The sequence below is a fragment of the Hypomesus transpacificus genome, chromosome 5 (genome assembly GCF_021917145.1).
Source record: "Hypomesus transpacificus isolate Combined female chromosome 5, fHypTra1, whole genome shotgun sequence".
Lineage (NCBI taxonomy): Eukaryota > Metazoa > Chordata > Actinopteri > Osmeriformes > Osmeridae > Hypomesus > Hypomesus transpacificus.
This window is the reverse complement of record NC_061064.1, coordinates 2,595,847-2,622,746: the sequence shown is the minus strand read 5'-3', so window position 1 is coordinate 2,622,746 and position 26,900 is coordinate 2,595,847. Positions and strand designations below refer to the sequence as shown.

The window sequence follows — 26,900 nt, the reverse complement described above, 5'->3', positions numbered from 1 at the left end:
TCCTTCATTTCAGCCTTTACACATCATACAAAGCAGTCATAGACATCAATAGTATCTCCTGATGAACTCCTCTCAATGCTATGACATGCTTGACTGTTTTGGGTTTCCTGCAGTTGGAAGTCCTCCTGTCCTCCGGGGGGGGCATATGTGCACCCCTGGGAGCTGAGCAGGGCCCCCCCTGCTGCAGAGTACCGGGCTGGCCCAGAGGCCACCATCTTTTTCACCAGACACAAAATATCAGTACAATAAAAACAACTTGCATCAATTAATGATTTATTTATTTACAAGTTATGGATGGATAATTTTTGTTGTTGTTGAGAAATTGCTTCATGTAGCTGTTTACTTTGAACATAGGCTAGTAAAAAAATCATGTTGGATACATGTGAATATATGAGAACAGTTCCTAGTGATTTGGAAACGGTGCTGTGAGAGGAGTCTGTTGATAGCTGACAGTGAGGTCCAGTATATGCCTCAGCTCTCTGTTTCAATGGCAGCCGTTGCCTGAGTGATCCGGAACTGTTCCCGAAGATTCCGTCTCCTCACATGTTCGTTTGTTATCTCCACGACAACCCTGGAAGGAAACCAGCCTTTCTCGTTGTCCAGGAGACGGAGTCCCTCGTACCAACCTTGGTGGTTGAAGAGACATGGATATTAATGGATATGAACCATGAATGACCATTAAGCCCGATTTAATCTTGATTGGGAATAGGAGATAAGTATTTTCTTGCCTAGAGCAGTCTTGTTTTTTAATAACTTATATACTTTTTTAAATCTAACCTTCATGGGTCTTCCGCCACACATTGATGATATCTGTTGGCTCCAGGGACAGCTCGTCACGTTGCTGGGCTCTGTATACTTCCACACACTGAAACTGTGGACAGTCTGAAACAGAACAAAACTTTTATTGTCCATCCAGGATGGAAATGTTTCTTTGTCATTACCGTCATTCAAACACACAGGGCTCCGAGAGAACACAGCCATGTCTCTGGGTTAGGGTCTTCAGGTTCAAACATAAATATCACAATATCCTGTAAAGACACCAGTCAGTGCATCCATGTGACAGACTACCTACCCCAGTCCTCGTACACCACCTCCTGTCTGCTGGGTTCACTCATGGAGGGGAATGCTCCAATCCACCTGTGCAGGTCTGACCTACAACAAACGGACAGACCCTCAAACAAAACATCCAACCCGCCTTCTCTTCGAGCCAGCTACAGTATCATCTTGGAGGTGGGTTAGAGAGAGACTGAGATAACTATTCGGGCTGTATGTGCTCACCCCGAGGGAGCCTTCAGAAGGCGTTCGCTGGCCTGACCTTGGTGGTTCTCCAGCAGCAGCAGAGAGAAGGAATGCTCGTACCGGGATCCCAGGTCACCTGTGTCCACTGCCTTCACCTGCACCAGGGTGCGATGGGCGTGGTCTATCACTACGTAGCGCTCTGAGCTGAAGAGGAGGTGGAGGGGAGGGAGGTAGGTAAAAGGAGAGGGGTGAGATGGAGAGATAGGGGACAGGTGGAGGAGGGATTTTGGTGAATTGGAGGAAAGGTAGGAGAGAAATGGATATGGCGGGAGAGAGACCGCGGGAGAGAGACGGAGGGAGAGAAACGGCGGGAAGGAGACGGAGTGAGAGAGATGGAGGGAGAGAGACGGGGAATAGGTGGGAGGTGAACGAGACATTTCGCAAGGCGTTTCCTCAAAGCTCACCTCTTCTTCTGCGTTACGAGGAGAAGGTCGTTGAAGAGGAAGAGGTAGAAGGGGGTGAGCTTGAATCCGAAGCTGAAGAGGGACGCTCCCTTGGTCAGCTCTTGCAGCTCTCCTCGTTTCTCCAGCCAGCGGGTGGTGGAGATGAGGGGGAGGGCCTGACAGGGACAAGGGACAGGGGGTTGGTGACTCATCGCTCTATCGTCCATGTTCCTCATCTTCACTGCTTTCGAGGTCAGTGGCGCTCTGACTGAGGGGAGGAAAACGGCGCACCTTGATCCCGTGAAACTCCAGCTGGTTGGTGATCTGAATGAGCTCCTCCATCTGCTTCATCTGACCCACCAGCTTGTTGGATTTCTTGATGAGCTGAAAACATTTTTGAATTAGGGGTCAAAGTTGACTTCCTGAACGAAGATTTTGTCATTGCACTGTAGTATTATTTGTTGTTCACCATACAGTAATTAGCAAGTTTCTGTCATCAACATGTTGTCGTTCTGTTCCTGGTAACTGAGATGTGGTTGCTTTGCTATGTGATGAATAAATACAAACCATTCTTTGACTCTGATACTGTTAAAACTATCACTTCTTGATCTTCCATCGTGTTAATTCACTTTGAAAAGTTAAGGTTAGGGTTAGGTGTCAGCTAAATGACTAAAATGTCCAAATGTAAGCCTGCTCGTGTGAGACCTGGATACCTCGGAGACAGTGGTCAGAGCCAGCATGGCGCTGTGTTCCTCTCTGCTGCCCTCCTGAGTCTTCTTCAGGATGTTCTGGAAACCACAGACACAGCTTGGTCACACGGCGCTAGCAGCTGACACAGGCACGTTGTGGATGAAAGAGCAGCTAAACACCAGAGCTCTCTTTCTTCCCCTTTAACGTGCGCAGCGTGTGGGTCTGCCGCTCACCTGGACCAGGATCTTGATGCGGGTGATCCTCTGTAGAGGCAGCAGGAGGAAGGAGGAGAAGGGAAGCCGGCGACACAGAGGAGACGCCTCTAGCCTCGCCATCACCACTGCAAACGCCTTGTTGCTCTCTCTGCACAGCGAAGGGGTGGGGTGGGGGGTTACCATTTACATTTAGCAAACGCTATGGAACAACTTACAGTAAGTACAGGGACATTCCCCCGAGGCAAGTAGGGTGAAGTGCCTTGCCCAAGGACACAATGTCATTCGGAGTGGTCGGGAATGGAACTGGCAACCTTCTGATTAATAGCCTGATTCCCTAACCGCTCAACCATCTGACTCCCTACCAGAGAGCAGACACAGCATCCGTTGGTGGTGGCCAAAACTTTTGTTTTAATCACCTTACGTGAAAATGCTCTAAATTTAATAAAATGTCTAATGTAAATGTATTAAGGAGAGGGGGGTCTTCAGCAACTGTGCCTCACATTAGGGAGCTGTAGGCCTTCTCCTGGTAGTCTTGGTCACGGATGTAATCAATGTAGACGTTAAAGTTGCGCTCGGCGTGTTTGTAGATGATGTCACACACATCACTTATCGTGATGCCTTCATCCACTCTCTCCAGCAGATCATTCAAGAACCTACAATCAAGACTCAAATGACTCAGAATTCAGATTCAGATTCAGAATCATTCTGTCTGTCTGATGCTCGCACGTACCTCTCGCTGGCCTCGCAGACGTCCAGGACGTTGGAGAAGAGGATCCTCTTGTCGTGGACGACAAGCGTCTCCTCCAGGTCGCGAGACATCAAAAAGTGATCCATGAGCACCCTGAGGGAGCGCAGGTAGGACGCCTCTGAGGTGAGCACCTCAAACATGCTCTGACAGACAGGAAGTGGCCGACAGACAGGAAGTGGCCGGCAGACAGGAAGAAGATCACATCAGACTAGGTGTCACAATACTTTATATGAAAACTATCAATCACATCACTGGCACTTCTGATCCTGGATTTTCTACTGTACTTTCTTCATGTACCATTTGCATGTCGCTTTAGATCAAAAGTATCACATTCTAAACTAACAAAATGTATTAATGTATAAAGTATCATTATGTCTTGAAACAGTGACAACTTCTATCTGCTCCATGACGGTCTTCACCTCCTGCCTCTGGAGCTCCTGGTAGGGTAGACTCTCTAAGAGGCCACTGTGTCGGACCACGGGCAGGTCCCTCCAGAGAGTGACATCCCCGGGGCCCTTCCTGGGCTCACCCAGGGCCCAGCTCCTCCTCACATCCCCCCGTAGCCCCGCCTTCACCCCGCCTCCCTCACACTCTTTCTGGACACGCAGCGCCTCCTTGATGGCCTCTGCCTGGTAGTCCTGGTACAGCGGCACTGACGGACATAAGATCAGTTGGTCGGAGGTTCGAATCCCCCCTGTGCTTTGCTTTAACAGAAGCATCTGCGAAATGAACACATTACTATGATAAAGACAAGTCGTCTCGTACCATTCTCCCTCTGGGACTCCCAGTCTGAGGAGATTCTTCTGGGACCATCTGGAAGGACCCTGGCTCTGTGGAAACAACCATCACAATGCTCAGCATGAGGCGTTAAAACATGGTGGGTATCACGTGTCGTGACAAAAACACACTGGAACATTCTCATCTAGCAAGACTCACTCCTCTCCTTCCTCTGTGTCTAGTTGGCCTTCTCCATCCAAGTCATCATAGAAAGAGGTGGGGGGGTTCAGTGGCTGAGGGTAGGTGGGGGCAGGGCTGGAGGCGGAGGGCAGGGGGGGCAGAGGGCGCTGACTGGGCACAGGAGCAGGTGGAAAGGGACGGGGATGATGGAGGGTGGGAGAGCGATGCTGGGGGGTGGGAGGGCGATGCTGGGGCGTGGGAGGGCGATGCTGGGGGGTGGGAGAGTGATGGTGGGGGGTGGGAGAGTGACGGTGGGGGGTGGGAGAGTGATGGTGGGGCGTGGGAGGGCGATGCTGGGGTGTGGGAGAGCGATGCTGGGTGGTGGGAGAGTGACGGTGGGGGGTGGGAGAGTGATGGTGGGGGCTGGGAGAGTGACGGTGGGGGGTGGGCGGGCGGGGAGGCAGAGGGATGTTCCTTTTTGTACTTTGTTCAGAGCTGCAGGTCCGGGCAGCAGAAGATGCCGTCGGCGTGCGTTTGGAAGGTGATCCGTGAGGGCCGGCGTTTTCAGAGGAGGAACCTGGAGGCGTGTTGAGGAGTGTGAGATAGTTGGGGATATCAGTTAGTACTTCATACATTGACTCCTTTTTCACCGGAGAGATGTTGTGTTGGGGCCTGAGTGTCTTGACTGGAGGACACACTACGTTGGGCTTCTCCGCCTGCTCTCTTCTCCCTTTCCCACTGCCAGCACCCACGTACTCATCCACGTACTCGTCCAGGTCACATATCGGCACCCAGACCAGCTTCATCCCGGGTCTGTTCGGTTGACAAATGCAGGTTTCCTGTGTCGCAAGTTGACCACATGAGGACGCAGCTGGGCTTTCGTTTTCATCAGCAGCCACACCAACCAACAAATTCTCTTCACGTCCATCTGGTGCTGAAAGTGGATGATAATACATTTATCTTTGTACTTTGTCACATTTCAAACATGTTCACTGTACATTTTCAAGAGCAGCACATTTTTTTCACGACACATCTGGCCATATTTATTTACTTCAAGTTCACTGATCAAGTATGTTTGGTCATGTAAATATCCAACCTGATCTGTTCCCTGTTTGCTGGGAAGGTGTACGCATGCCCTGGTGTTGGCTGGACTTGTTCCGCTGGGCCATGCGGTGGGACTGGGGTTTAGAGGTCGGTCCTCGCTGTGCTCTGGATGTCAGAGGTATCGTAGCTTCGGTGAGAGGCTGGCCTGCTTCGACAAGCGACCCAGAAACAAGCTCAGCTTTCTGGGTGCTGTGATGGACAATGGTAAACTTTTCCTTCCTCTCCTGGGTCCTGCTGCCCTTGTTACTCTCCACTGACAGCCTTTGGTTTGGCCTTTTTAAAGTCAAGTCTTTGAGATTGGGTTTAGGGGGAATCCGTGGTCGTCGTTGCAATTTCTCCATGTCCATTATAGATCTGAGATGCTCCACTAGATGGTAATGACGAAATAACTTGAAAAGAGACAAATGTCAAAGTCAAAGATTCAAAGGTTCAAAAGAGCGTGGAGAATCCAAAGAGTTCGAGAACGGAGAATCATAAGAGACAGTTGGGTAGAGAGACTTAGGCTTCACAACCCCTTCAGAGAGAACGGCACATAATAACATACCTGATTTGCAACAAAGATTATTCAGGGAGAACACAACAGCTTGAATAACTCAAAAGTCTGAGTGGATGAAGATGAACGTTTTTACATACCTGCCAAGCTGAGGGATTTTGTGACACAAAGAAAGACTGTATAAAATGTAGTCTCATCAGACCACTTCTGCATTTGCTGTGGTTTTACTCACCAGTCTGTTCAAGGGGAAGTCCATAGAGGACTTAACAGTTTTGTGTACATTTGTTTCGTGTACAGAGATTCACTATGAAATAAGAAATGTGTACCTAAATAGCTACAAAGCTGTAGATAGTGTTAGCTCCATAGGTATTGATAGAAAAATTTAGCTCCATAGTAGAGACAATGTTAGCTCCATAGCTGTAGATAGGTGACAATAGCTCCATAACAGTAGCTAATGTTAGCTTCATTCCTGCAGGTAGATGCCTTACAGTTGGGTTTCATACAAAGACATGTTGTGAAGTACAACGGTATCCAGTAACAAACTGCTGGAACACTTTTATTGATTATTTCTGACACATTACAGAAACGACAAAATGTGATAATACAAACTAAATGTTTCACACCATATGTACAGTATAGCCTACAGGCCTATAAGTATATCTATAGAGTATACACTGTGTAATCATACATTACAATTCAATTGGGGATGGTGGTAGGGGTGGTGGTGGTGGGGGTTAGGGTGGGGTTAGGGTTAGGGTTAGGGTGGGGTTAGGGTGGGGATAGGGTGGGGTTAGGGTGGGGTTAGGGGTGGTGGTGGTGGGGTTAGGGTGGGGTTAGGGTGGGGTTAGGGGTTAGGGGTGGTGGTGGTGGGGTTAGGGTGGGGTTAGGGTGGGGTGGTGGTGGGGTTAGGGTTAGGGTTAGGGTGGTGGTGGTGTTGGGATTAGGGTGGGGTTAGGGGTTTGGGGTCTGGGAGGGGTTGACACTTCCCTTTAAAAACAATTTAAAAGTCCCTTTTTGCAATATTTTAAAATCTATGTTACACTCCTTTTACGTACTTTGCACAATTATGTTCACAATCGATACGGTATTCTTGTCAGTCTGCAGCACCAAGCTAACAGGAGCTCAGAGCAGAACACAAGCGCCCCCCTTGGACTCCACAGGGACAAAGTTAGGGTCCAGGTCGTTGGGCAGCTTGCCTTTCTCCGCCCAGACGTTGAGCTCCCCAAACACTCCCGTCTCGATCATCTCTTCCTGCCACGGGATGGGGACGTTGCCGGACGCAAAGTCGCCGTAGAACTCTGTGTCCTTGTTGTCGATGACGACGCCTTTGATGGTGCTGAAGGCTCCCACGTCGCCGATGTCTTTGGCGTAGACTGCCTTGGGGTCTGGGATGAACGGGGGCGTGAGCATGCCTGGGAGGAACCGACAGAGCATGTGCAGGAATATTAGATACAACAGGAGGAGACCAGGAATATCAACTAAAAAGTTCACAAATAATCTGGAAGTGAGTTTTTAGGTGGAGTTTAGGTGTCCGTGTGTGCTGGAATCCCTAACCCGCTTCCAGGCGTCCCCAGTTGAGGTCTTTGAAGAATGAATGGTTCTTTAAGTCGGCACATTCGTTGTTCTTGAAGCCGAGGCGCTTGGCTGGGTCCTTCTCCATCAGCCCTTCACACATGGCCATGCACTCCTTCCCAAAGTTATCTGGGTACGACACAGGGTCGTTCAGGATTCGCCGAGTCACCTCTGTGTTCTCAACCTGAGTCAAACGAAACCATTCAAAATGTCACTCATCAACAATAACTACCTGTTTTCGGCCCTACAACTACCTGTATTGTACCTGCTATTCCAGGTCAAGCAACAGTTTCCACCTGCAAACTCCCAGAACAACAGACTGACCTGCTCTCCTCTCAATCTGAAAGGGCCCTTGGCAGCCACCATCTCATACAAGGTGACCCCCAGCGTGAAGTAGTCTACGCTGTAGTCATATTCCTTCTTCTGAAGCAGCTCCGGAGCCATGAAACCTGAACGAGAACAAGACACGTGTGAGACCCCCCCCCCTGGGGGCTGAGGGAACCTGCAGCGCTCCACCGTGCAGAAGGTCAGTGAGGACTCAGGGGGGTTTCCCTCGTCTCGTACCTGGGGTGCCTGCGTAGCCGTTGGTGGTGTCCTTCCCCGGGGGAAGCTCCACGGCGAGACCCAGATCTGACAGACGGACGTGACCTGGTGGGAGGAAGGAGGGGGGAGGGGGGTTGTCGATGTTATACATCACAAAACACAGTGTGTGTGCATGGCTCTCACAGTCGGGATCGTGGTGCTCATTAGAATTTCCTTTCTTTTCAAGGTGTTTCATGTTACCTCAACTTGCCACATGCAACGTTTAAAAAAAGAATACTCAGTATGGACATAGGGATGCTGGGGCTATATCAGTATAGACGTACGAAGCATTGGGTCCTACGACTAGGCCTCTCTCGGACGAACCTCCATCATCCAGGAGCACATTCTCGGGCTTCAGGTCCCGGTAGACGATGCGGTGCTGGTGCAGGTGCTCCAGCCCACAGATGATCTGCGCCGTGTAGAAACAGGCTCTGGGCTCGTTGAAACCTGGGTTCTTCTCATCCACGTTGTACATGTGGAACCTACAGCCAAGTCATGGACAGGGAGTCAGACGGAGGGGAGGGAGAGACAGGGTGTGCTGTTTTTCCACCGTTTAAAGTACAGTTGATTGACTCGGAACATAAACACCACTCTAGACAGCCATGCCTGCGGACACCTTCTTGTAGTTGGGCGTTATTGATACCGTGGAGTGAGTTTAACCAATTGAACTCTTTCACACAGGGTGGGGTTTTGAAGGAGCGGGTCAGGTGATGCCGTCACGCCGTGCGCAGCTCAGCGTCTGTGAGCTGGCTGGCGGGGGGAGCTGACTTAGGCTGATTACACAGATCAGCAGAAGCTGTCGATGGTCCCACACTGTCGACTAGAGATCGTTACCCATGCAGAGCTGCACAGACGCTTGGCTGTGTGTGTGTGTGTGTGTGTGTTTGTGTGTGTTTGGCAATGTGTGTTTGTGTGGCTGTGTGTGTGGCTGTGTGTGTGCTTGTGTGTGTGTGTTATTGTGGCTGTGTGTGTTTGTGTGGCTGTGTATGTGCTTGTGTTGTGTGTGTGCCTGTCCCTGTGTTTTTTTGTGTGTCGCCTTGTGCCTATGTGCTTGTGTGTGTATCAAAGTGACAAAGCATTTGACTACAGATTGAGAGGTTGCAGGTTCAATCCTCCTCCTGTGAGTCTCTTTGGATCAAAAACCACTGCTCAACGAACGCATTGCAATTGGGTGTCGTTCAGGAAGCTGCACCTGAGGTCTCCTCCGTTCATGATGGTCATAACGAGACACAGGTCCAGCTTGGTCTGGAAGGCGTACGCCAGGGATACGATGAAGCGGCTGTGCACCTTGGCTAGGATGCGTTTCTCCACAATCGCTCCCTGGAAGAGAGGACAGCAAGAGAAAACACTTAAATGGACATTTGAGTCATTTAGCAGAGGCTTTCATGCAAAGCCATGTAGAAAGATTGCATGTAGAAAGTATTTGGAGAATACACTAGGACTCAGCCTTAAGGGAGACGGCTCCCTGACATCCTAGCTCAAAAGGGACAGTGTTTGAATCTTGTTTTAGATAAAAGCGTACCCTAAATGACTTCAGCTGTATTGATAACCAACAGCTACATTATCCACCGTGACAATCCATCAAGTATTATTAAACCTTAAGGGACATTGTAACACACTGCAGTAATAGTGTATCCAGGACCCAGTCAGCCCAGTTTTAGCAATAGGTTAATCTTCATTACCCTCTAATGCTTTGACAAACAGGGGTCTAGACCTCGGCCACTCTCCCTGGGCCGTGCTCTGAGCTGCTTTGCAGGGTCTCTCCCAGATCCTCAAGCCTCTTTACTTTGAGCCATTCTGGCCCTGATAAGATGTGAACTTAATCTGTGCACTCACACAGCCCACATAATCTTGTCTCACATTTCTGCCTTTCCTCTTCCCAGCCAGTGTCCACTTGTGTTTTAATGTAATTACAGTACCGGGACGACGTCAGGGGCGAGGTGACATGTGTGTCCTAAAGTAGGCCAGAGCGGTTACCTCGTAGCCTTTTCGTTTCTTCAGCCTCTTCTTGTTGAGTTTTTTGTTGGCGTACATCTTGCCTGTGGCCCTCATCTGGCAGGCGTGCACCTCTCCGAACCCTCCCTTCCCCAGCACCCGGAAGTCCATGAACCACTCCTCGTCGACAGCCTGGCTCTCCAGCCACTTGAACTGCACGTAGCGCAGGAAGTACATGCTGTCCTTGAAGCCTGCGAGCGCCGCGCCCTCCAGATGCTTCAGAAGCTGCTGCTCACTCTCTTTGAAGAGGTCACTGCGGACGTTCTTGTGGTCCTCCTTGACGCGCATGATGGCCTTCTCCTCCAGGAACTGACAGAAGGTCTTGGAGGCCGAGTCGTAGTACTTGTTGACGATCTTCTGGGCCTTTTGGATCCGGTCCTCCTCCTGAGCAATGTTGTAGTCCTCCATGTCCTTCCACAGCTCTCCTGGGTTCTTGTGGGCCTCCACGCTCTCCAGATACTGCTGGAACAGGCGCTTGCCGATGGGCTGCTTCACACACATGCTGTCGAAGGCCGCGTCCACGGTGGTCTTCATGTGCTCGCACTTCTTGATGTGAGGGAGGTTGAGGCGCGCGCGCATCTTCTTGTCCCGCATGGTAGCGGCGGCAGCTCCATCCACGCTGCCGCGCGCCGACACGTAGGCTGAGTTGGCCACCACCGTCTCCAGACCTCCGATGTCCATGGTTGGGCCTCCTCCTGGTGCACACACACACATTTACATTTACTCATTTAGCAGACGCCCTTATCCAGAGCGACTTACAGTAAGTACAGGGACATTCTCCCCGAGGCAAGTAGGGTGAAGTTGGTTCGATTCCCGGCCGTGCCAAATGACATTGGTTCGATTCATTTGGCACGGCCGCTAATCAAACCAACAACCTTCTGATTAATAGCCCGACTCCCTAACCGCTTGCCCACCTGACCCCTATACACACACACCCACACACACACATACGCACACATATACCCATTCATACATGCACATGCAAGCATACACACACATACACACACACACACGAGAAAGAGCATTCTCAATAACAGATCCATAAGAAAGCAAGTCACCACCTATGCTTGTATCACATTTACATTGAGTCATTTAGCAGGCGCTCTTAACCAGAGCGACTTACAGTAGGTACAGGGACATTCTCCCTGAGGCAAGTAGGGTGAAGTTCCTTTCCCAAGGACACAATGTCATTTAGCACGGCCGGGAATCGAATCAACAACCATCTGACTCCCTAACCGCTTAGCCATCTGACCCTCATCACTTGTGGGGTATCATCTGTGATATTTTGTATTTTTATTTGTAGGTTTACCATTTACCAACCAAATGTGCACATTACATCAGGTCATAGAAATTGAACACAATTTCTAAGATATAACCAGGCCCATTAGGATCACTGGAGCCTGAAGCGCTCATAAAGACTTAATCCTTATCTCTGGACCTGATACAAGTATTGAAAGTGATACCTTAGGATGGATGCTTCGCTGTCCTCAATCTCCCAAATCCAATTACCAAATGATAACACTTGAGTGCTTTCCTTTGCTGCTAGTGACATACGATCCCAAACAGCAGACTACGTTTGAAACATCTAATTGAAGTCAGAGTTAATGTGAGCTTGTAATGAACAGTAATTAAAACACAAATGTAATGAGCGTTTTGCAGATATAGCTGGTGCTCTGAGATTTGTATGATATAAGATCTGTATAGCTACAGAAATCTTTATATGTTTAATTTAACTACCTACTATTCTTATTTTAAGGTTTCACATTCACATTTTACATTGGGGATTTTTTTATTTTATTTTTCAGTGCAAATAAAAATATAATTTGTTTTGCCTGTTGCAGTAGAAGGTTGAGGTTTGTCACATACTTTTCATCACTTGCAACACCAATTATCACACTACACGAGAACTACAATCTGACAATTATAGAGCAGGGCTCCTGTGCATCCAGAACTAAACAAAATACAGCTCCACCTTTGCAGAGTAAATAAAAAACATACAGGATATAGAGGTTGGATTCAACTTGAAGTTCAAAGTAGATCGTTCTGATGTGTAACACAGCACACAGAGCTCCTACCTACCTCAGTCTCCTTGTCCCGGGGAAAAAGACAGGCGACCAAAGAAAGAGAACAAATTGCTTTGTTAAAATCCAATACAGAGTCAGATGTCCTTATTGGCTGCTTCTTGGAGTCCTCAGCATCCTCTCCATGTGGTATTTGTCGACTGTAGGATAAATGTATCAACTTCTCATCTCTGCTGTGTGTCTGGGTGAGATGTCCATGCGGGGCTGGTGCTGCTGGCTACTCTGCAGGGCAGGGGACGTGGGGGTATTGAAAAGGTGGGAGGATCAGATCTGGAACTTACTCTGCATTTGAAATCCTACTTGATTGTTCATTAGCTCACAGGGATTATGCTTCTGTTGTGTGAGGGACAACGACCTCTCAGGAGCTATTAGTGTAAATATGTTACTAGTATGCTTACTGGGGAGTCAGGTGGCTGAGCGGTTAGGGAGTCGGGCTAGTAATCTGAAGGTTGCCAGTACGATTCCCGGTCGTGTCAAATGACGTTGTGTCCTTGGGCAAGGCACTTCACCCTACTTTCCTCGGGGTAATGTCCCTGTACTTACTGTAAGTCGCTCTGGGTAAGAGTGTCTGCTAAATGACTAAATGTTAATGTAAATGTACTGGCAAAGAGGTCTTTGAAAACCGAGACCAAACTCATCTCTCCCTGTCCTTCTCTGTCTTTATTTCTCCCTCTCCCTCCCATCATTGACATGCATCGCATCATGCATTTGCAACAATCAGTTCCCATTCTTGATCTAACAAAGCAGGTGCAGGGGCAGCGTTATACTGACACATTAGCAGGTTATAAGCAGTTCATCTGGCATAGCTAAAGGCTGAACAACATGAATAATGTGAGCCCAGGGACGCGCAAACATATATTAAACATGTTATTCTTATTACAGTTGTTTCATGGTCTCGTTGGGCTATATGCGTGTTTGGATGTGTGCTGTTTTATCTGCCCGTAGGCTTTAAGTGGCTGGTACACTTACCTACATGAACAAAACTGGACAATCAGCTTTGACTGACAGTCATAGGAAGGAAGCAAGCAGATCAGAAGAACCAGCAGGATTATCTGGATGTCTGAGAACATGACACAGAAACAAGGATTGAGATCTTCACAAAACCAGGTCAGGGGGGTGGGTGGGGGTGGGTGGGTGGGGGAGAGGGGAGGGGAGATGGGAGAGGTGAAAGTGATTGATATGTGGAAAGCCATGCATTTAAACATTTAACACATTTGATCTATGGAGTTAAATGATCAAGACAGACAGAGAGGATAGAGAGAGAGAGCGAGAGAGAGAGAGAGAGAGAGAGAGAGAGAGAGAGAGAGAGAGAGAGAGAGAGAGAGAGAGAGAGGGAGAGAGAGAGAGAGAGAGAGAGAGAGAGAGAGAGAGAGAGAGAGAGAGAGAGAGAGAGAGAGAGAGAGAGAGAGAGAGGCATTGAGATCATGGTGTTTAGCTGACAGGGATTTCACAGAGACAGGGTGGAGGAAGTGAAACAGGAGAGTCTCCTAATACCGTGCTCTGGAATATCCTGACATACAATGTATCAGTACAGTGACAACTCTTATTTATGAACATATTTTTGCAACAAATATGTACATAACATAACAGTGTTTGAATTGAAATGGCTCACAAAGTATATACTGGGATGTTTGAAAGTGAAGTATGTGTATGTGCAAATGAAGGTAGCCGAACACCATTGTGTGTGTGTGTGGAACGACAGCACACTGAGCCAGAGACACAGTAGCTCCTAGATATGTCTCTCCCTGTGTGATGTCCTTACCTGCTGGGCTCTGAGCTCCAGATCCTATTTAGATGGGTTGAAAACAGCTAACATGTGACCGAACCCATAATCCAGCTCAGTGACCCACCAGCCCCTTTCTAGCTCTCAACCTCCACCTCCTAACCCTCTCTCCCCCACCTTCTCTCCTCCACCTTCTCTCCTCCACCCTCTCTCCTCCACCCTCTCTCCTTCACCCTCTCTCCTCCACCCTCTCTCCTCCACCTTCTCTCCTCCACCCTCTCTCCTCCACCCTCTCTCCTCCACCTTCTCTCCTCCACCTTTTCTCCTCCACCCACTCTCCTCCACCTTCTCCTCGCCAACCTCCTGGATAAACAGGCCAGGAAGTGCCTCTCCTCCAGTATCTCTCTTTCCACCTCCCAGCAGACATGGCTGCCTCCACCTCCAAACCCTCTCTCCTCCACACTCTCTCTTCCAGTCTCTCTCCCCTGCCCTCTCTCCTCCACCCTCTCTCTTCCAGTCTCTCTCCTACATGCCTGTAGCAGGAAGTGGTGGTCCTGGATCTGAAGGAACCCTGTGAAAGCAATGCATTATGTTAATTAGCTGAGCTCTAAAGATAATTCACAGTCACTGTAAAATGAAGGGTAAAGATACATTCTACATTTGTAATGTAATTTACTACCGTGTATTCATGTAGCAGCTTTCATCCAAAGTGACAGACAATACTGGAGGGTATCCCCTATTCACACCTCTCCAACTAGAGAAGCATTTCCTTTACCTCTGGATTTACCCAGTTCGGGAAATATTTTAAGCGCTATGAAGACTTAAAAGACTAAAAGGTCTGACGTTTCGAGGAAGTGAAGTTATAATTTAATCAGAGAAAGCTTCTTACAGTCGATGAGCCTCTGGGTCACACAGATGGAGACCATCGAGTACATCTCTGAACCATTAGCACACAGCCTTGCACAGGCCTGGGTATGTTTGGTATCTCAGGCGGCTCAATGCATCAAGTCCCTCCAAGCTTATTAAACACTGTAGTGTGAAAAAACACCCGAATGCAGTTCGCGACAGGCTGGCGTTGATTCTATTCAAATGAAAAATCTTAGCGACTCTGGTGATGTCCTGCCATGGCTTGCGAAATGTAATTTGTGTAACAATTTCAATATTGTGATTGCGTTATCATGTGATTGCAATTCTTATGTTTAATCGTGTTCTGTGCATTTAGCAGACCCTTTGATCCAAACCATCATATGGGGGGGAGGGTTTACCTGGTGATATATTAATCCACAGTAAAAATGCTCTACCAATGACCTACCGCCCATACCTATGTTTAATGTTGACCCTGCCTCTCAACCTCATCTGCATTGTAGGGACTGCAGTGATACATTTGCAGGTTTGTGTATTTCACCTTTCAAACTTTCGCAGCTCAGAGAGGAACTGCATCAGAAATGTGGCCTGGGTCTGGAAATTGCCCATAAAGAAGTGAAACCTGGTCTTCATTTTGTAGTTGGGAAAGTTGTGTTTGGCATGGAGGCGTGTTCCATGACTGTACCCTGCAGGGCGCCCTCTAGTGGTGAGACAGAAAAGCTGCGAGCAGTCAGGTGCACAGGCGTATTTAGCCCTATTTTGGGCTGGAGCCCCTCCAAAAGTTTAATGACCCCCCCCCCCCCCAAAATAAATAATTAAATAAACAAAGTAATTTAATTTCTCTTCCTAAAACCCACTAAAGGACACTATTTAAAAGGGTATTTTCAGAAATGTCTTCTGGGGGAACATGCCCCAGACCCCCCAAGTTTTGCTGGGTCACAGGAAAAATAATAGGTTTTATCTAGGGACTTAGCCTCCCTAAAAGTCGGAACCTAGATTTGGCCCTGGTCAGTTGTGTCCCACTGTGTGTGGCTGCCCCTGGCATCATGCCAGGTGGACAGAAGCTTTGTGAGGGGGTCTAAAGAGTAATGGGGCCAGACACACATCATTACAGTAAAACTACATTTCAATTTAATTTGATTTGGTTTTAATTGGTCATCAATATTAACATTAAGAGTAGACTGAGTGTTTCCTTGGCAACAACGTGGATCCAGATACAATTGTGACCCACTGGAACTAGAACACACACAGTCCAGATACAGTAAGGAGAACAACATTGTGGAGGTCTTCAAATGTTTATTGGTCGGTAGATGTTTTAGTGAGCTGTGGAGGTGTGCGATGAGGAGGCCTCAGAGACACTGGTCCTGAGAGAGCGTACTCTGACATCAAGAATCGGAGTGAACCGCCTTCTCTTCCACATCTTAGGGAGAGAGCACAGGCACACAAGACGCTTGTAACCACCTGTTAACTTGATCAATAGTAATACATGTCATATCAATATCATTCTATTCGTTTGAATCTGAATATAATATATCATACCTGTTTGGTTGCTTGTCTGTACTGTACACTCCGCACCACTGGGGGAGCTGCAGCAGTCACTGCAGCGGCACAAGGCTGGGACTGTGTCATCAGTAGCATCGTCCTTGTCCCTCGCTTCCTCGTCTCTGGCCACGGACCTGAGGGCCAACAACACCCGCTTGTTCTCCCTGCGGTGAGCTTTCCTCAGCTTCTCAAAGCTGGGGCTGTTTGTGGGGGGGGGAGGCGAGGGGGACACAGGTGATGACAGACTGAAAGACAGGAGGGAGGGGGGTGGGGGCGACAAGGAGGTGGACAGGGGGTACGGCGAGGGAGGCGACAAAAAGGGGGGAGGCGACAGAGAGGAACATAAAAGGTAGGGAGAGCAAGGCAGGGGGGAGGGAGGGGGTGACAGGGAGCAGGTACGATAGGAGAAGAGGGAGGGAGGGGAGGAAAGGGGAGAGGTACCTGCAGAGGTATGTAAGCATGGACTATTTAAAACCACAAATAAAACAAGCTAACACTATATTGACAACGTATATTGAGGTTGGCTGAATATTCAGTTCATAAGTATTTGCTCTCACCACTGTAGTGTCTGCCACCTGGTGCTCCTTCATCTTGGACTTTGGTACGTTTCTGGCCTTCCTGTTTGGACTGATACCTCCTCCTGTCTCCTATCCTATCACAGGCTGGTGACTTGGGTGGATATGAACTGAAAATAAACATGTAATATGGAAGTTACGTTTGTTTGGAATACGTCACAATGAATGGGTTTCATTTCCCCTTGGTTGACATTTACAGGGGCTGTCAGGGTCAGGGGTCAGGGGTCAGGGGTCAGGGGTCAGTGGTCAGTGGTCAGGGTCAGTGGTCAGGGGTCATGGTCAGTGGTCAGGGTCAGGGGTCAGTGTCAGTGGTCAGGGTCAGTGGTCAGGGTCAGTGTCAGTGGTCAGGGTCAGTGGTCAGGGTCAAGGTGTTGGGGTCTTACTTGCTCTCCTGCCTCGGTGGCGAGGCCACAGGCCGAGGGTCAGAGGTCAAGCTGGGGCTGGTCTCCCCATCATCAGACTGCCTACAGGAGTAGGAAACAGGAAGTAAACACAAGAATTCACGCCTCAGACGATGTACGCAAAAATAGTGAGCACCAGAGGAAGTGAGACAGAGAGGAGAACCAGACTATTATCACTACTGATAATGGAAGCCTACACATCAAACTAGGGTTGGGTATAGCTCAATTGTACAGCATGTTGTTTAATTGTAACTTGTTTAACTACATGCTCTTCTGGTTCTACCCATTGGCACTTATTTGTTTTTTCACAATGTATGCTTCATGTTTTGGCTGCCCGCAATGTTTGGGGCTATCTATGCACTTTTGTAAAGCTCTCTCTTGGAAGTCGCTTTGGATAAAATCGTCTGCTAAATGAATAAATGTAAATTCATTATTTGAACAGGAAAGGATGCAGTACCATGCCACACCAGCAGGACAGCTGTCATCCACTTGAATCCAGGGGCTGTTCCCACTGTAGGGCTGTTGAGTGGCCAGGATACTCATCTCATTCCAGCTCTGGCTCTTTCTTTTCCTGAGACAGTGTTTCATTCAAGAAGACACATTCACATTTTACATTTCTTAAAGAGTAACTTGACTTCAAAAACCTAAGGCTGAAACTGGGGGAGTATACAGTTAGATACACCTCTAAATATGAATGCAACAGTGTAACATATTATGCCCTCATACCTCTTACTTGCACACAGACATGTCTGTTCCTCCCATGTGCTGGAAGCAGGCCAATCCAGCATGGTGAGGCTACATCTGAGGACCCACAACAAGCAAGCTAGCAGGACACACTTGTGTAGGCCATATTAAAGATGTTCTGGCTATGCACGTGAGGAGAGAGGGTCCTGTGTTGACAGTGGCTCTGTCACATTTTACTCTTTTGCTACTCCTTGTGTTACTCACAGGTGAGATCCAGTTTTGGGAACGTTGAGCCAGGAATGACAGCTCGTGGCCAAAATGTTGGACTCATCCCATCGCTGTCTTTGTCTGCGGAACCGAGACCGAAACAAACAAGGGATTCAGTAAAAAAAAAAAAAAAAAGCATAACTACGAAAAATCTAGTTGACATTGTTTAAAGGTAAGTCGGACCTCAATTTCGAGCTTTTAGAATCGGTGCATTCCTCCGCAGCACCACAGCTTGCGCTGGTCTTCAGGATGCCTCTGAGCGGCTTGCCCGACCCCGGGCCAGCGCGGCCCTGCCGGTGGTCTAGAGGTCCTGGGGACCGCTGGCCATGCAGGGGGCACTCGGGACCGTGGATCGACGAGTCTTGATCATAGGATTTAGCTTTCTTCAGAATACCTTTCAGTGGTTTCGAGGATCCAGCTCCCGAGTCTGTCATTATGCATGATACCTGGAGACACAGAGTTCAGGGGCATCATTCAGGACTACATGGCTCGATCATCAATTTAATTATTAGTATTCAGCAGTAAAGGCGTCTGCTAAATAACAATATGATTACAGTAGGGGGGACATGATGGCATACCTTATTCCTCAGTGAGCTGAATTTCACTCTGCTGACCCTAGAAAGATAAAGCAAACTTGCTGCAACAATTAATGACGTAATTATGCGAAACATGACGCGATAAAGAAAAAGTCGGAAGTCGGACACAGATGCCTTTTCGCCAGTTTAGATTAGCCTACTCAGCATTATTCTAGTTAAAGCTAAAACTTGGGACTTTATCATTTTTGTTCACCCAATGTTGCAGTTCCAATTATGTCCACTAGATGTCAACACCTCTTGATCATATGAGAAATCATCCTCATGTTGTCACTGTTTACTTCCGCCTCTGGTAACATCCATAGATTGAGTACTCTGTAGTGTGTTCGACTTCCTCGTTGAGTTCTCAAGCTACGCTGCTTATTATAAGCGTTACTGCAAAGTCCTTGTCCAAATTGCATTCGTTTCTTTCCGTAGTATGCAAAATCATTCAAATAACGTGATAGAGTGTCACCCGTTGTTTGGAGGCGCGTTGTCAGCTACTATCCCACGAAATGCCAAAGATATAAGGTTAGTGAATGACGGATTGCATTGTTCACGATCTAACTCTGTAGCTGCAACGTTTACAGTTGACACTATTGAGGAAAACAGCAATGTACATTTAGGTAAAATACTCTAGAGTCTAGAATAACATACATAGAAGTTTCTATGGATAAAAATGATGAATAACCTGAGATGTGAATGTACACATCACCCCCCCCCCCCCCCTTCCTCCCACATCCCTCCCTTCTCTGTGCAGTGAGTTGAGGGAGATCCCAGACAACCAGGAAGTGTTTGCCCATGAGCACACGGACCAGAGCATCATCGTGGAGCTGCTGGAGTTCCAGAGTCACGTGGAGAACGAGGATGCGGCTAGGTGAGCTAACCCTAACCCTGGGAGGTGTTGACTCCACAAACAACACCGACAACAAAAAAATCAAATCAAAATGTATTTGCATAGCCCTTTTTACAAGCCATGTTACAGAGGACTTCACAAAACGCCCATAGAACATCTTGTCACATATGAAACATGGCCATTGGATCCTGTAGGTATCACTTTGAGGATGTAGCCGGCAGCAACAAGGCAGTAGGCCCAGGGACGTCAGAGGTGAAGACGATTAAGGCCCTGTCCAAACCTGAGCTCTCCATGCAGGAGTGCTCCTCTGCCTGGCTGCTGACTGGAACCCAGGCCGTGTCCAAGTTCAACGAGGAGGTACCTGTGTGTCTCAAACATCACTACGTTTAATTACAGCTACGAGCTTCGATAACCCCTTCATCCAGGTGCTCTTCATCCAGGTGCTTTCTGATTGCTTGATTCAGTCTTGTTTCATCTTTTTCTACAGGCGAAAAATATTGTAAGCATTCATCTTGGTCTGTTCCGGCTACCCCAGTTCTCCACAGATATCCTTGTAACCTTCAACAACCCCCTCACCATCAGGTATGCATGTCTTTCACCATAGATAAAACACACTCGCTTGGTTTTACTTAACAATTACTTAAAGTAGCTTCCAAATAGCTAATCATGTAGGCTAACCCTGTTTATGTAAAATGTATTTATTTAGCGCACGCTTATATCCAATGCACCGTGGAGAGGGGAATTTGAACTTCCGACCTCTTGATCTGCTGTCGAATGCTCTGCTGTTGAGCTACACCCTAAAGTAGCCTCCCTCCTCTCCTGTCTTCTGTTGCAGCAGCAGCAGCAGCAGTAGTGCAGCGGGGGCCAGCAACCTGCCCACACATCCCTGGACTATACAGGACTTTGACAGTTTGCTACAGTCTCTGAAACTACACAACCCAGGAGTGTTTGGGTAGAAGACAAGCCTACATGATGACATTCCACTCGCCAAAGCAAAACCCTGCCAAGCACATTTCAAACTTCAGGTTTGGCTCTCTGGATGACTGAAGGTTTATGATTACAACTATGAACTGACAACCTGGGAATGCTACTTCAGATAACATTATGTTTCTCTTGATGTTATCGCAGTGTTGAGCTTTTGTCATGAACTGTTAAGCAAATGTAATGTAAAAAATGGGAACTTTTCTTGAAAGCAAATAGTTTTAAGCATCTGACGTGCCAGTTCAATACAATTTCCTCTCAACTTGTACATTTTGTTCGCATATTCTTTTTTGATTTGCGGAAAACTTAACTCATGCCATGGAGGCATAGACAAAAGCTAATTATCGTTACATTTACAAAACAATCACAAGGAACTAGTTTTTGTTCGGTTTTATTTTATTTTTTGCTCCTGTGAGATTAGGTGGCATTGCATATATTCATTTGTAACAAAAATAACCTTAATGTTATGTTACATTCATGTCAATCCTTTATTTCCCAGGTGCAAAGTTGCATAAACAGTAACATGTTTCAGTAACGTTATTAATGATTGAGGTATTATCAGTCCTACAAATGATCTCTCAATAGAAACAGTATTTACTGCCAGTATTGTCAAAAATAAGTACACCTATTTTATTTTTGACAATCCATGGCACTAACACAAAAACACTTTAATTTTGACAGTAAGGCAAGTTGCAAGAATGACCAAAAACTTCTATAAACCTGTCTCAGTTACAAGCGCTAAAGTTATAACATTATGCGAAAATAAACACAATTCACAATAAATCAATCCATGGCTCCTACAATAACTAAATCAAACATAAAAATGAGTGCGTAAATGTGGAGAACTGTTTGGAATGTACAACAGATAACGATGTGCACTAACAGTACATGATATAAGTCAAAATGGTTTGTGATAGAAATACAGATCTCAACCTGTCGGTTTCAAGATAATCCGTTTTGCCTCAGCTTAAATAGACCACGCAATATTGATTTGATGGATATTTCCGTATACCTCTTTCCTGTGTCTCACATCAGACCTGTTAAAACATAGTCATAGGATTCAAGTGTTCAGTATCATTTTGGTACATACTTGTTTCCGGACAGCTGAATAGTTATTCAAATCGAGTGCATGAAGCATGTCCTTCCCTCGCATATCTTCCTATAACTCTTTCCCTTTTCTTCCCTCAGGACTACATTCATTAAATGAGAGGATATTTGATATATGTCACTCGGGATCATAATGAGTAACCTATTTTTTACAACTGACAGCCTCTCGTGTCCTGGGCTATCTGTGGTTCTGGTAGAGTTTGCGTAGTTCGTTCCAGAGCAGCAGAGACAGGATGGTGTGTGGCCCCAGGCGGAAGTACGAGGCCCCCAGGCCTTTGTAGAGCCCCGTCGGACCCTCCTTCCTCAGCGTCTGCGAGAAGCAGTCTCCGAACCCCCGATAAAGCTCTCCCTGAAAGACAGATTATGTTTGTCAGTCTGGAGAGGCACAGTTCAGGACTAACATGATGAGAACCCCCATGACCTAGGCTGGGCTCATTTTCCATTCTTCTTTATCTGTGTTTTATAATAATATGTTCATTTAGTAGACACTCTTTCCCAAAGCAACATACAGGAGGGATGTGAACCTGTGACCTCTTGATAGCATCACAGTCAAGTGCCATACCACTGAGCTATACTTTGTGCTGTGTGGATCAGAGCAAGATGAGAGCGAATGGAAAGAATCCTATTAAAGGAATATTCCGGGCCTCCTGTAGACGCTCACCTTGCCCAAGTGGTCCACTGGCTGGTTGTAGAGCCGAGTGCTGACCACGTCAAAGGGTGTCATGGCCAACACCACCACAACACTGCTGATCAGACCAGCAGTCAGAGCCACCAGCCAGCTGTCCTCTGGAAATATCTAAAAAAAAAAAAAGAAAAGCACTGTGCTTAGAGGACATGTTGTGTTTTCCCATTGCTAACAGCAGGCATTCGTTTGACTAGCCAGTTGTTAGAATTAGCATAATAATTGTGGTGTTCCAACAAAGACCCTTTTAATTCAGCTTCCCAGGACTCTCTTTGAGTGTACAAAGTTATGTCACCTCCACGTGACTGGGTGAGGAGGGTGTGGGGTGTCCTGTTTCTGCTGAGTACTCCTTTGTGTGGCAATCCTGGAGGGCACTTTTCCCTTCTTCCCTTTCGCTCCTTCCTTCAGTTAAAACCCAACAGCTTTTATTTTAAGTTTTATATAAGGTGTCCCAATTAGCCAACGTAACAGATCTTGTCACGTTGGACTGTTCACATTACTTTCCCCTTCTTGAGTTTCAACAACAGCAAAAAAGCAGCACACACTAACTTGTAAATCTGTGACAAACTCTTTGGAGGAGGAGAATGTGGACAGTTGAGCCGCCGAGCCAACGCTGACCCGTGGTATCGCTGCACTAGAGCCCCTCCACAGTCCCAGAATGCCATGCTGCTTGTGGATGGCTGCCAGTGCTTGAATCATCCCCTGAGATAGCGTGACGAAAGAACAAGTAACTGATTTTAGTTTCGGTCGAACATGACGCTTGACAAAGAATGCCGTTCTTGTGTGGGACATCGTTCACCTGGTGTTTATGTTGATGTCCGACCGCTATAGATGAGGTGGACTGACTCTGAAGGTGAGTCTTTACCTTAAAATGGAAGTAAAAGAACGACATAAGGGTTCAGTTAACGTTATTATTCAGTAAAATATAAATACAACTCAATCCTTCAAATGCAACTTGTCATTCAAATCGCTAATACTTACCAAATATATGGGACTCGCCATCACCGCGCCCGCCACGCCAGCCAAGGCCCCCGCTACGGTGGTCTTGGCTGCGCTGACACGTCCATCCGTATGGCTGTAACCGGAGGTCTCGATGAGAGCATACGAGCCGAGTCTCACACCGTTCATGAAAAATTGGTATACGAGTCCAGGGACTAAGCCCTTTTGTAAACCAGCAAGTCCGTCTACTTTGCCGATAGTGTAAAAAGCGTGGAAGACATTGCGATAGTAGATTTGATATGACCCCCTGCTCTTCAGTTCTCCTTGTAGCTGCATGCGGGTTTTCACCACCTCAAGAGGATTTGTAAATACACAAGCCCCACAGGCCGCCACTCCCCCAAAAACAAAATCCATATTCCACGGGATTTGGTGGTTTTGAAATAATGAATGTGTCTTGTCGGTGAGAAATCCTCAGTCCAGTTTGTTCCCAACGTCCTGACAGATGATGGAGTCAGCGAAGATAATTTGCATCATGCACTTATACAGCGACGCATAGAAATTTAACAATGCCGTAAAAATAATTATCTGTACTTGTTAGTTTTAGCTTTTGTTATCAATAACAGTTTGCCCTTAAATGTCTCCTTGTAGTGGCCATTCATTCATCTGAGCGCAGACATATTACGTGTATGTATGAATAGAATGCATCCTTAGCTTGCCTTCCTGGCCAATGAAAAGAGGAGTTTTGGTCGTACCTCCGTTCTATCTCTCCTGATTGGACAGTCTGAACCACAAAGTAGCTGTCACTCACAGGCCTGTCAGACCATCTTCTAGTGATGTTCCACAGATCATATGATCGGCCTTATCTTAACCTCACGTTACTGTAGTTGAGCATGACCACCATAAAAGTGTCGGATGATGAAAATGTGATTCAACCCAATATGAGTGAATAATGGAAATGTGAAACCAACAGGATACTGTTTTAGTAGGGCTATCTTAATACAGAGGAGAACTGGGCGGTTGATTTCATGTTTCATTATCGCTTCAACTCGCATCGCCTTTTATGTCGGTGGTGTACTAGTTAACAATAGGCATAGTTGCTGTGTCAGTAATAGCTTTAGAAAATGGAAAGGGCGTTGAGTACATTTGCGGAACATGACTCATGACATTGGCTCTTCAGCTGTTACAGTAGCTGGGGGCCAGGCAGGTATGTGGACCGTCAGGCACCGCGTGTGGAAAATAGGTTCCCAGTGGAACTCCACACCCAACATCTGAGGCGTTTTCTGTGACAGAACTCTACATAACTGGACGGTTCGAACTTTACCTGTGTGTAGAGTGTTACAAGAATCATGACTTGCCTACAAACTTAGCAAAAGAATGCTATCGTGAAATGCAAACTTATACAGCAAAGTACCTTCAGTTTCCAAATGCATCACTGTTTAAATGAAGGTAAACTAAATAAACAAGATAAAATCGTAAATATATTGTCAAGTGCCTGATTTATTCACTGGTAACACTTAGTCATCACTGCCCCCTAGTGGTTACGATTCATAACATGTTTCTAAGAGGCTTGATTTGGCATTACCAATTTAGTTTTGTCCTGTTCACAGAAACGCAACTTTTCTATTGCCCAAGTCGCTATAGCGACATATATGCAACTAAAACCATGGCTCGACCGGTGTGGGTGAAGTCAATAAGGAAACCTCTAAGCTGATAACAGATGATTCATCTCTAAAAGATAATATAATTCTGACCAGGGGCGTCGTTAGACCCTTTTTACTGGGGCACGTGCCCCAGTATAAATCTGCTGTGCCCCAGTAAAATCTAAAGTTTGAGTTTTGACAATTTACTTTATTAGTCAGTGCATTAATTTAGGTTGATAAAATCCCGGAAAAAACTGTAAGAAAACATTACAAAACTAAAGAAAGTTTCTAAAGCGTATAGCGTCATACTGAAGAGAACTTCGAGAGCGCTGCATTGACTGCGAGTGATTAAGGCTGTAGTATTTTATTGAGTTTAGCTAAAAGTTAGTCTCTTGGGCAGAGCAGAAGGATCAGCAGTTAGATAACCAGTTCAAACTGGTCAAGGAGGAGCTAGCCAGTGAGTCATTTTCGGTTTCAGGGTACTCAGGGTATTCTTTTGTTTGACAGTAATTGGGGGCGTTGTATCTGTGCATTAGCATATTTAAGGAGGTTAGCATTACAGAGGCAGACTCGTCTGCCAGCCTCGGCGCACGAAGACTCAGTCGAACAAAGACAAAGGAGTCTACCTGCGGAGTCCACCGAGGAAGGCCGACGGGGCCGGATCACCTCTTCTGATAAGTATCAACCTATTCATATTCATAATTAGATTATATTCTACCTAGAATTTATTCATAGCATGTGTTTCCTTAGCATTCCTTTTTATTAACTACCCGTAGACATAGATATGTCACAAAGTATATTCGGTCAACTTCTAACCTTCACTACCTATCCAGATCTTCCCCACCTGCCCTCTCTCTTTCTTTAGGGCTCTGGAACTGCCAGTCTGCTGTGAACAAGGCAGACTTCATCCCGGCGTTTGCATCCCATGCTTCTCTTCATGCCCTTGCGCTGACAGAGACATGGATCCGCCCAGAGAACACTGCAACTCCAGCTGCTCTCTCCGTCAAGCACTCCTTCACTCACTCACCCCGCTCAACCGGGCGGGGTGGTGGGACAGGTTTACTTCTTTCCCCACATATTAAATACACATCCACACCACTCTCTGTTACTGCCAAATCATTTGAACACCATTATGTGATGCTAACTGATCCTATCAAAGCATGCTTTATTGTTCTTTATCGCCCACCAGGACCGCTAGCCGACTTTGTGGAGAAGCTGGACATGCTTCTCAACGTCCTCCCGGATGATGGAACCCCCCTGATAGTCCTCGGGGACTTCAACATCCACCTCCAAGGAATGCAGGCTGTCGACTTCTTGTCTCTCCTGACCTCCTTCGACCTGACGCTCTAACTTTCTTTCTCAGAACAACCTGCTTGACCCCAACCAATCGGGCTTCAAGACCGGCCACTCCACAGAGACTGCCCTCCTTTCAGGAACCTAAGGTCCAAAACGGAACTTCTCATCATCCCGGCCGAACCCTTCATCTCCCATGACCTCTCAATCACCCTGGGATCTGTGACGGTGACCCCCTCATCCTCTGCCAGGAACCTTGGGGTTACCATGGATGACAAGCTCTCCCTCACGGCCCACATTGCTGCTGTCTCCCGGTCGTGTAGATTCACCCTCTACAACATCCGGAAGATCAGGAGATACCTGTCTGAGCACTCCACCCAGCTGCTTGTCCAAGCAATGGTCCTCTCCAAGTTGGACTACTGCAACTCGCTGCTCGCCGGTCTCCCAGCATGCGCAACCCGCCCTCTTCAGAGGATTCAGAACGCAGCGGCCCGCCTGGTCTACAATCTACCCAGACGCTCCCACGTTACCCCGCTCCTCATCTCCCTCCACTGGCTACCCATAACGGCCCGCTTCAGATTCAAGACCCTGGTACTGACCTTCCGAGCAGTGAACGTGCCTTACACCCCCACCCGCCACCTACGGTCTTCTTCAGACAACCGCCTGGTGGTCCCACCGCTCAAGACCGCCCGGTCCCAACACAAGCGCTTCTCCT

At 47.3% G+C, this 26,900-nt stretch overlaps 5 protein-coding genes across 7 annotated transcripts; 1 reads left to right on the top strand and 4 right to left on the bottom strand.

The window, feature by feature from the left end:
• Positions 1–273: 273 nt before the first annotated feature.
• Positions 274–5,959, bottom strand: arhgef15a (Rho guanine nucleotide exchange factor (GEF) 15). Its single transcript, XM_047020919.1, has 14 exons — positions 5,329–5,959; positions 4,272–5,166; positions 4,101–4,165; positions 3,755–3,987; positions 3,318–3,478; positions 3,088–3,240; positions 2,606–2,735; positions 2,396–2,470; positions 1,974–2,066; positions 1,704–1,858; positions 1,279–1,443; positions 1,073–1,152; positions 778–882; positions 274–626 (listed from the first exon to the last, which is right to left on the bottom strand). Exons 1-14 carry the CDS (start codon positions 5,681–5,683, stop codon positions 472–474), a joined length of 2,820 nt encoding a protein of 939 aa, XP_046876875.1. The 5' UTR covers positions 5,684–5,959; the 3' UTR covers positions 274–471.
• An 815-nt stretch (positions 5,960–6,774) lies between these two features.
• grk1b (G protein-coupled receptor kinase 1 b) lies at positions 6,775–12,170 on the bottom strand. Its single transcript, XM_047020549.1, has 8 exons — positions 12,058–12,170; positions 9,961–10,673; positions 9,176–9,303; positions 8,308–8,465; positions 7,966–8,049; positions 7,726–7,850; positions 7,384–7,585; positions 6,775–7,241 (listed from the first exon to the last, which is right to left on the bottom strand). The coding sequence occupies exons 2-8, from the start codon at positions 10,657–10,659 to the stop codon at positions 6,952–6,954; spliced, it is 1,686 nt and encodes a 561-aa protein (XP_046876505.1). The 5' UTR covers positions 10,660–10,673; positions 12,058–12,170; the 3' UTR covers positions 6,775–6,951.
• A 3,726-nt stretch (positions 12,171–15,896) lies between these two features.
• On the bottom strand, positions 15,897–19,109 carry LOC124468034 (histone-lysine N-methyltransferase 2D-like). Its single transcript, XM_047020594.1, has 10 exons — positions 18,946–19,109; positions 18,694–18,730; positions 18,299–18,561; positions 18,113–18,196; positions 17,891–17,965; positions 17,622–17,735; positions 17,147–17,227; positions 16,746–16,873; positions 16,186–16,629; positions 15,897–16,066 (listed from the first exon to the last, which is right to left on the bottom strand). Exons 1-10 carry the CDS (start codon positions 19,107–19,109, stop codon positions 16,032–16,034), a joined length of 1,425 nt encoding a protein of 474 aa, XP_046876550.1. The 3' UTR covers positions 15,897–16,031.
• Positions 19,006–20,915, top strand: rangrf (RAN guanine nucleotide release factor). 2 transcript variants are annotated; one of them, XM_047020596.1, is made up of 5 exons: positions 19,006–19,218; positions 19,448–19,564; positions 19,738–19,900; positions 20,031–20,125; positions 20,379–20,915. In XM_047020596.1, exons 1-5 carry the CDS (start codon positions 19,127–19,129, stop codon positions 20,497–20,499), a joined length of 588 nt encoding a protein of 195 aa, XP_046876552.1. In that variant the 5' UTR covers positions 19,006–19,126; the 3' UTR covers positions 20,500–20,915. The 2 variants fall into 2 exon arrangements, with proteins under 2 accessions (XP_046876552.1, XP_046876553.1); XM_047020597.1 differs by having other exon boundaries at positions 19,010–19,218; positions 20,382–20,873.
• On the bottom strand, positions 20,900–25,207 carry slc25a35 (solute carrier family 25 member 35). Of its 2 annotated transcripts, XR_006956133.1 has the most exons (6): positions 23,295–25,207; positions 23,113–23,178; positions 22,863–23,015; positions 22,609–22,715; positions 22,293–22,427; positions 20,900–21,980 (listed from the first exon to the last, which is right to left on the bottom strand). XR_006956133.1 is itself a non-coding variant. In XM_047020595.1 (5 exons), exons 1-5 carry the CDS (start codon positions 23,664–23,666, stop codon positions 21,810–21,812), a joined length of 897 nt encoding a protein of 298 aa, XP_046876551.1. In that variant the 5' UTR covers positions 23,667–25,056; the 3' UTR covers positions 20,900–21,809. The 2 variants fall into 2 exon arrangements, 1 of the variants encoding a protein (XP_046876551.1); XM_047020595.1 differs by lacking the exon at positions 22,609–22,715 and having other exon boundaries at positions 23,295–25,056.
• Between the last annotated feature and the right edge of the window lie 1,693 nt (positions 25,208–26,900).

What these genes read in the sequence shown, in the direction of transcription:
- LOC124468034 (XM_047020594.1), bottom strand. Translation starts at nt 19,109, where the DNA reads ATGCAATTTGGACAAGGACTTTGCAGTAACGCTTATAATAAGCAGCGT. An exon ending in CCACCGAGGCAGGAGAGCAA is followed by an intron (nt 16,874 to 17,146) that starts GTAAGACCCCAA and finishes GTTTATTTTCAG; the next exon opens with TTCATATCCACCCAAGTCAC. An exon ending in ACAGACAAGCAACCAAACAG is followed by an intron (nt 16,067 to 16,185) that starts GTATGATATATT and finishes TCTCTCCCTAAG; the next exon opens with ATGTGGAAGAGAAGGCGGTT.
- grk1b (XM_047020549.1), bottom strand. Translation starts at nt 10,659, where the DNA reads ATGGACATCGGAGGTCTGGAGACGGTGGTGGCCAACTCAGCCTACGTG. An exon ending in CGGCTACGCAGGCACCCCAG is followed by an intron (nt 7,851 to 7,965) that starts GTACGAGACGAG and finishes GTTCTCGTTCAG; the next exon opens with GTTTCATGGCTCCGGAGCTG. An exon ending in CTGGGGACGCCTGGAAGCGG is followed by an intron (nt 7,242 to 7,383) that starts GTTAGGGATTCC and finishes GGTTCCTCCCAG; the next exon opens with GCATGCTCACGCCCCCGTTC.
- rangrf (XM_047020596.1), top strand. Translation starts at nt 19,127, where the DNA reads ATGCAAAATCATTCAAATAACGTGATAGAGTGTCACCCGTTGTTTGGA. An exon ending in CGAAATGCCAAAGATATAAG is followed by an intron (nt 19,219 to 19,447) that starts GTTAGTGAATGA and finishes TTCTCTGTGCAG; the next exon opens with TGAGTTGAGGGAGATCCCAG. An exon ending in AACAACCCCCTCACCATCAG is followed by an intron (nt 20,126 to 20,378) that starts GTATGCATGTCT and finishes CTTCTGTTGCAG; the next exon opens with CAGCAGCAGCAGCAGTAGTG.
- arhgef15a (XM_047020919.1), bottom strand. Translation starts at nt 5,683, where the DNA reads ATGGACATGGAGAAATTGCAACGACGACCACGGATTCCCCCTAAACCC. An exon ending in GACACAGAGGAAGGAGAGGA is followed by an intron (nt 4,166 to 4,271) that starts GTGAGTCTTGCT and finishes TTGTTTCCACAG; the next exon opens with AGCCAGGGTCCTTCCAGATG. An exon ending in GTCTGCGAGGCCAGCGAGAG is followed by an intron (nt 3,241 to 3,317) that starts GTACGTGCGAGC and finishes TCTTGATTGTAG; the next exon opens with GTTCTTGAATGATCTGCTGG.
- slc25a35 (XM_047020595.1), bottom strand. Translation starts at nt 23,666, where the DNA reads ATGGATTTTGTTTTTGGGGGAGTGGCGGCCTGTGGGGCTTGTGTATTT. An exon ending in TGGCGAGTCCCATATATTTG is followed by an intron (nt 23,179 to 23,294) that starts GTAAGTATTAGC and finishes TTCCATTTTAAG; the next exon opens with GTAAAGACTCACCTTCAGAG. An exon ending in AGTTTGTCACAGATTTACAA is followed by an intron (nt 22,428 to 22,862) that starts GTTAGTGTGTGC and finishes TTTTTTTTTTAG; the next exon opens with ATATTTCCAGAGGACAGCTG.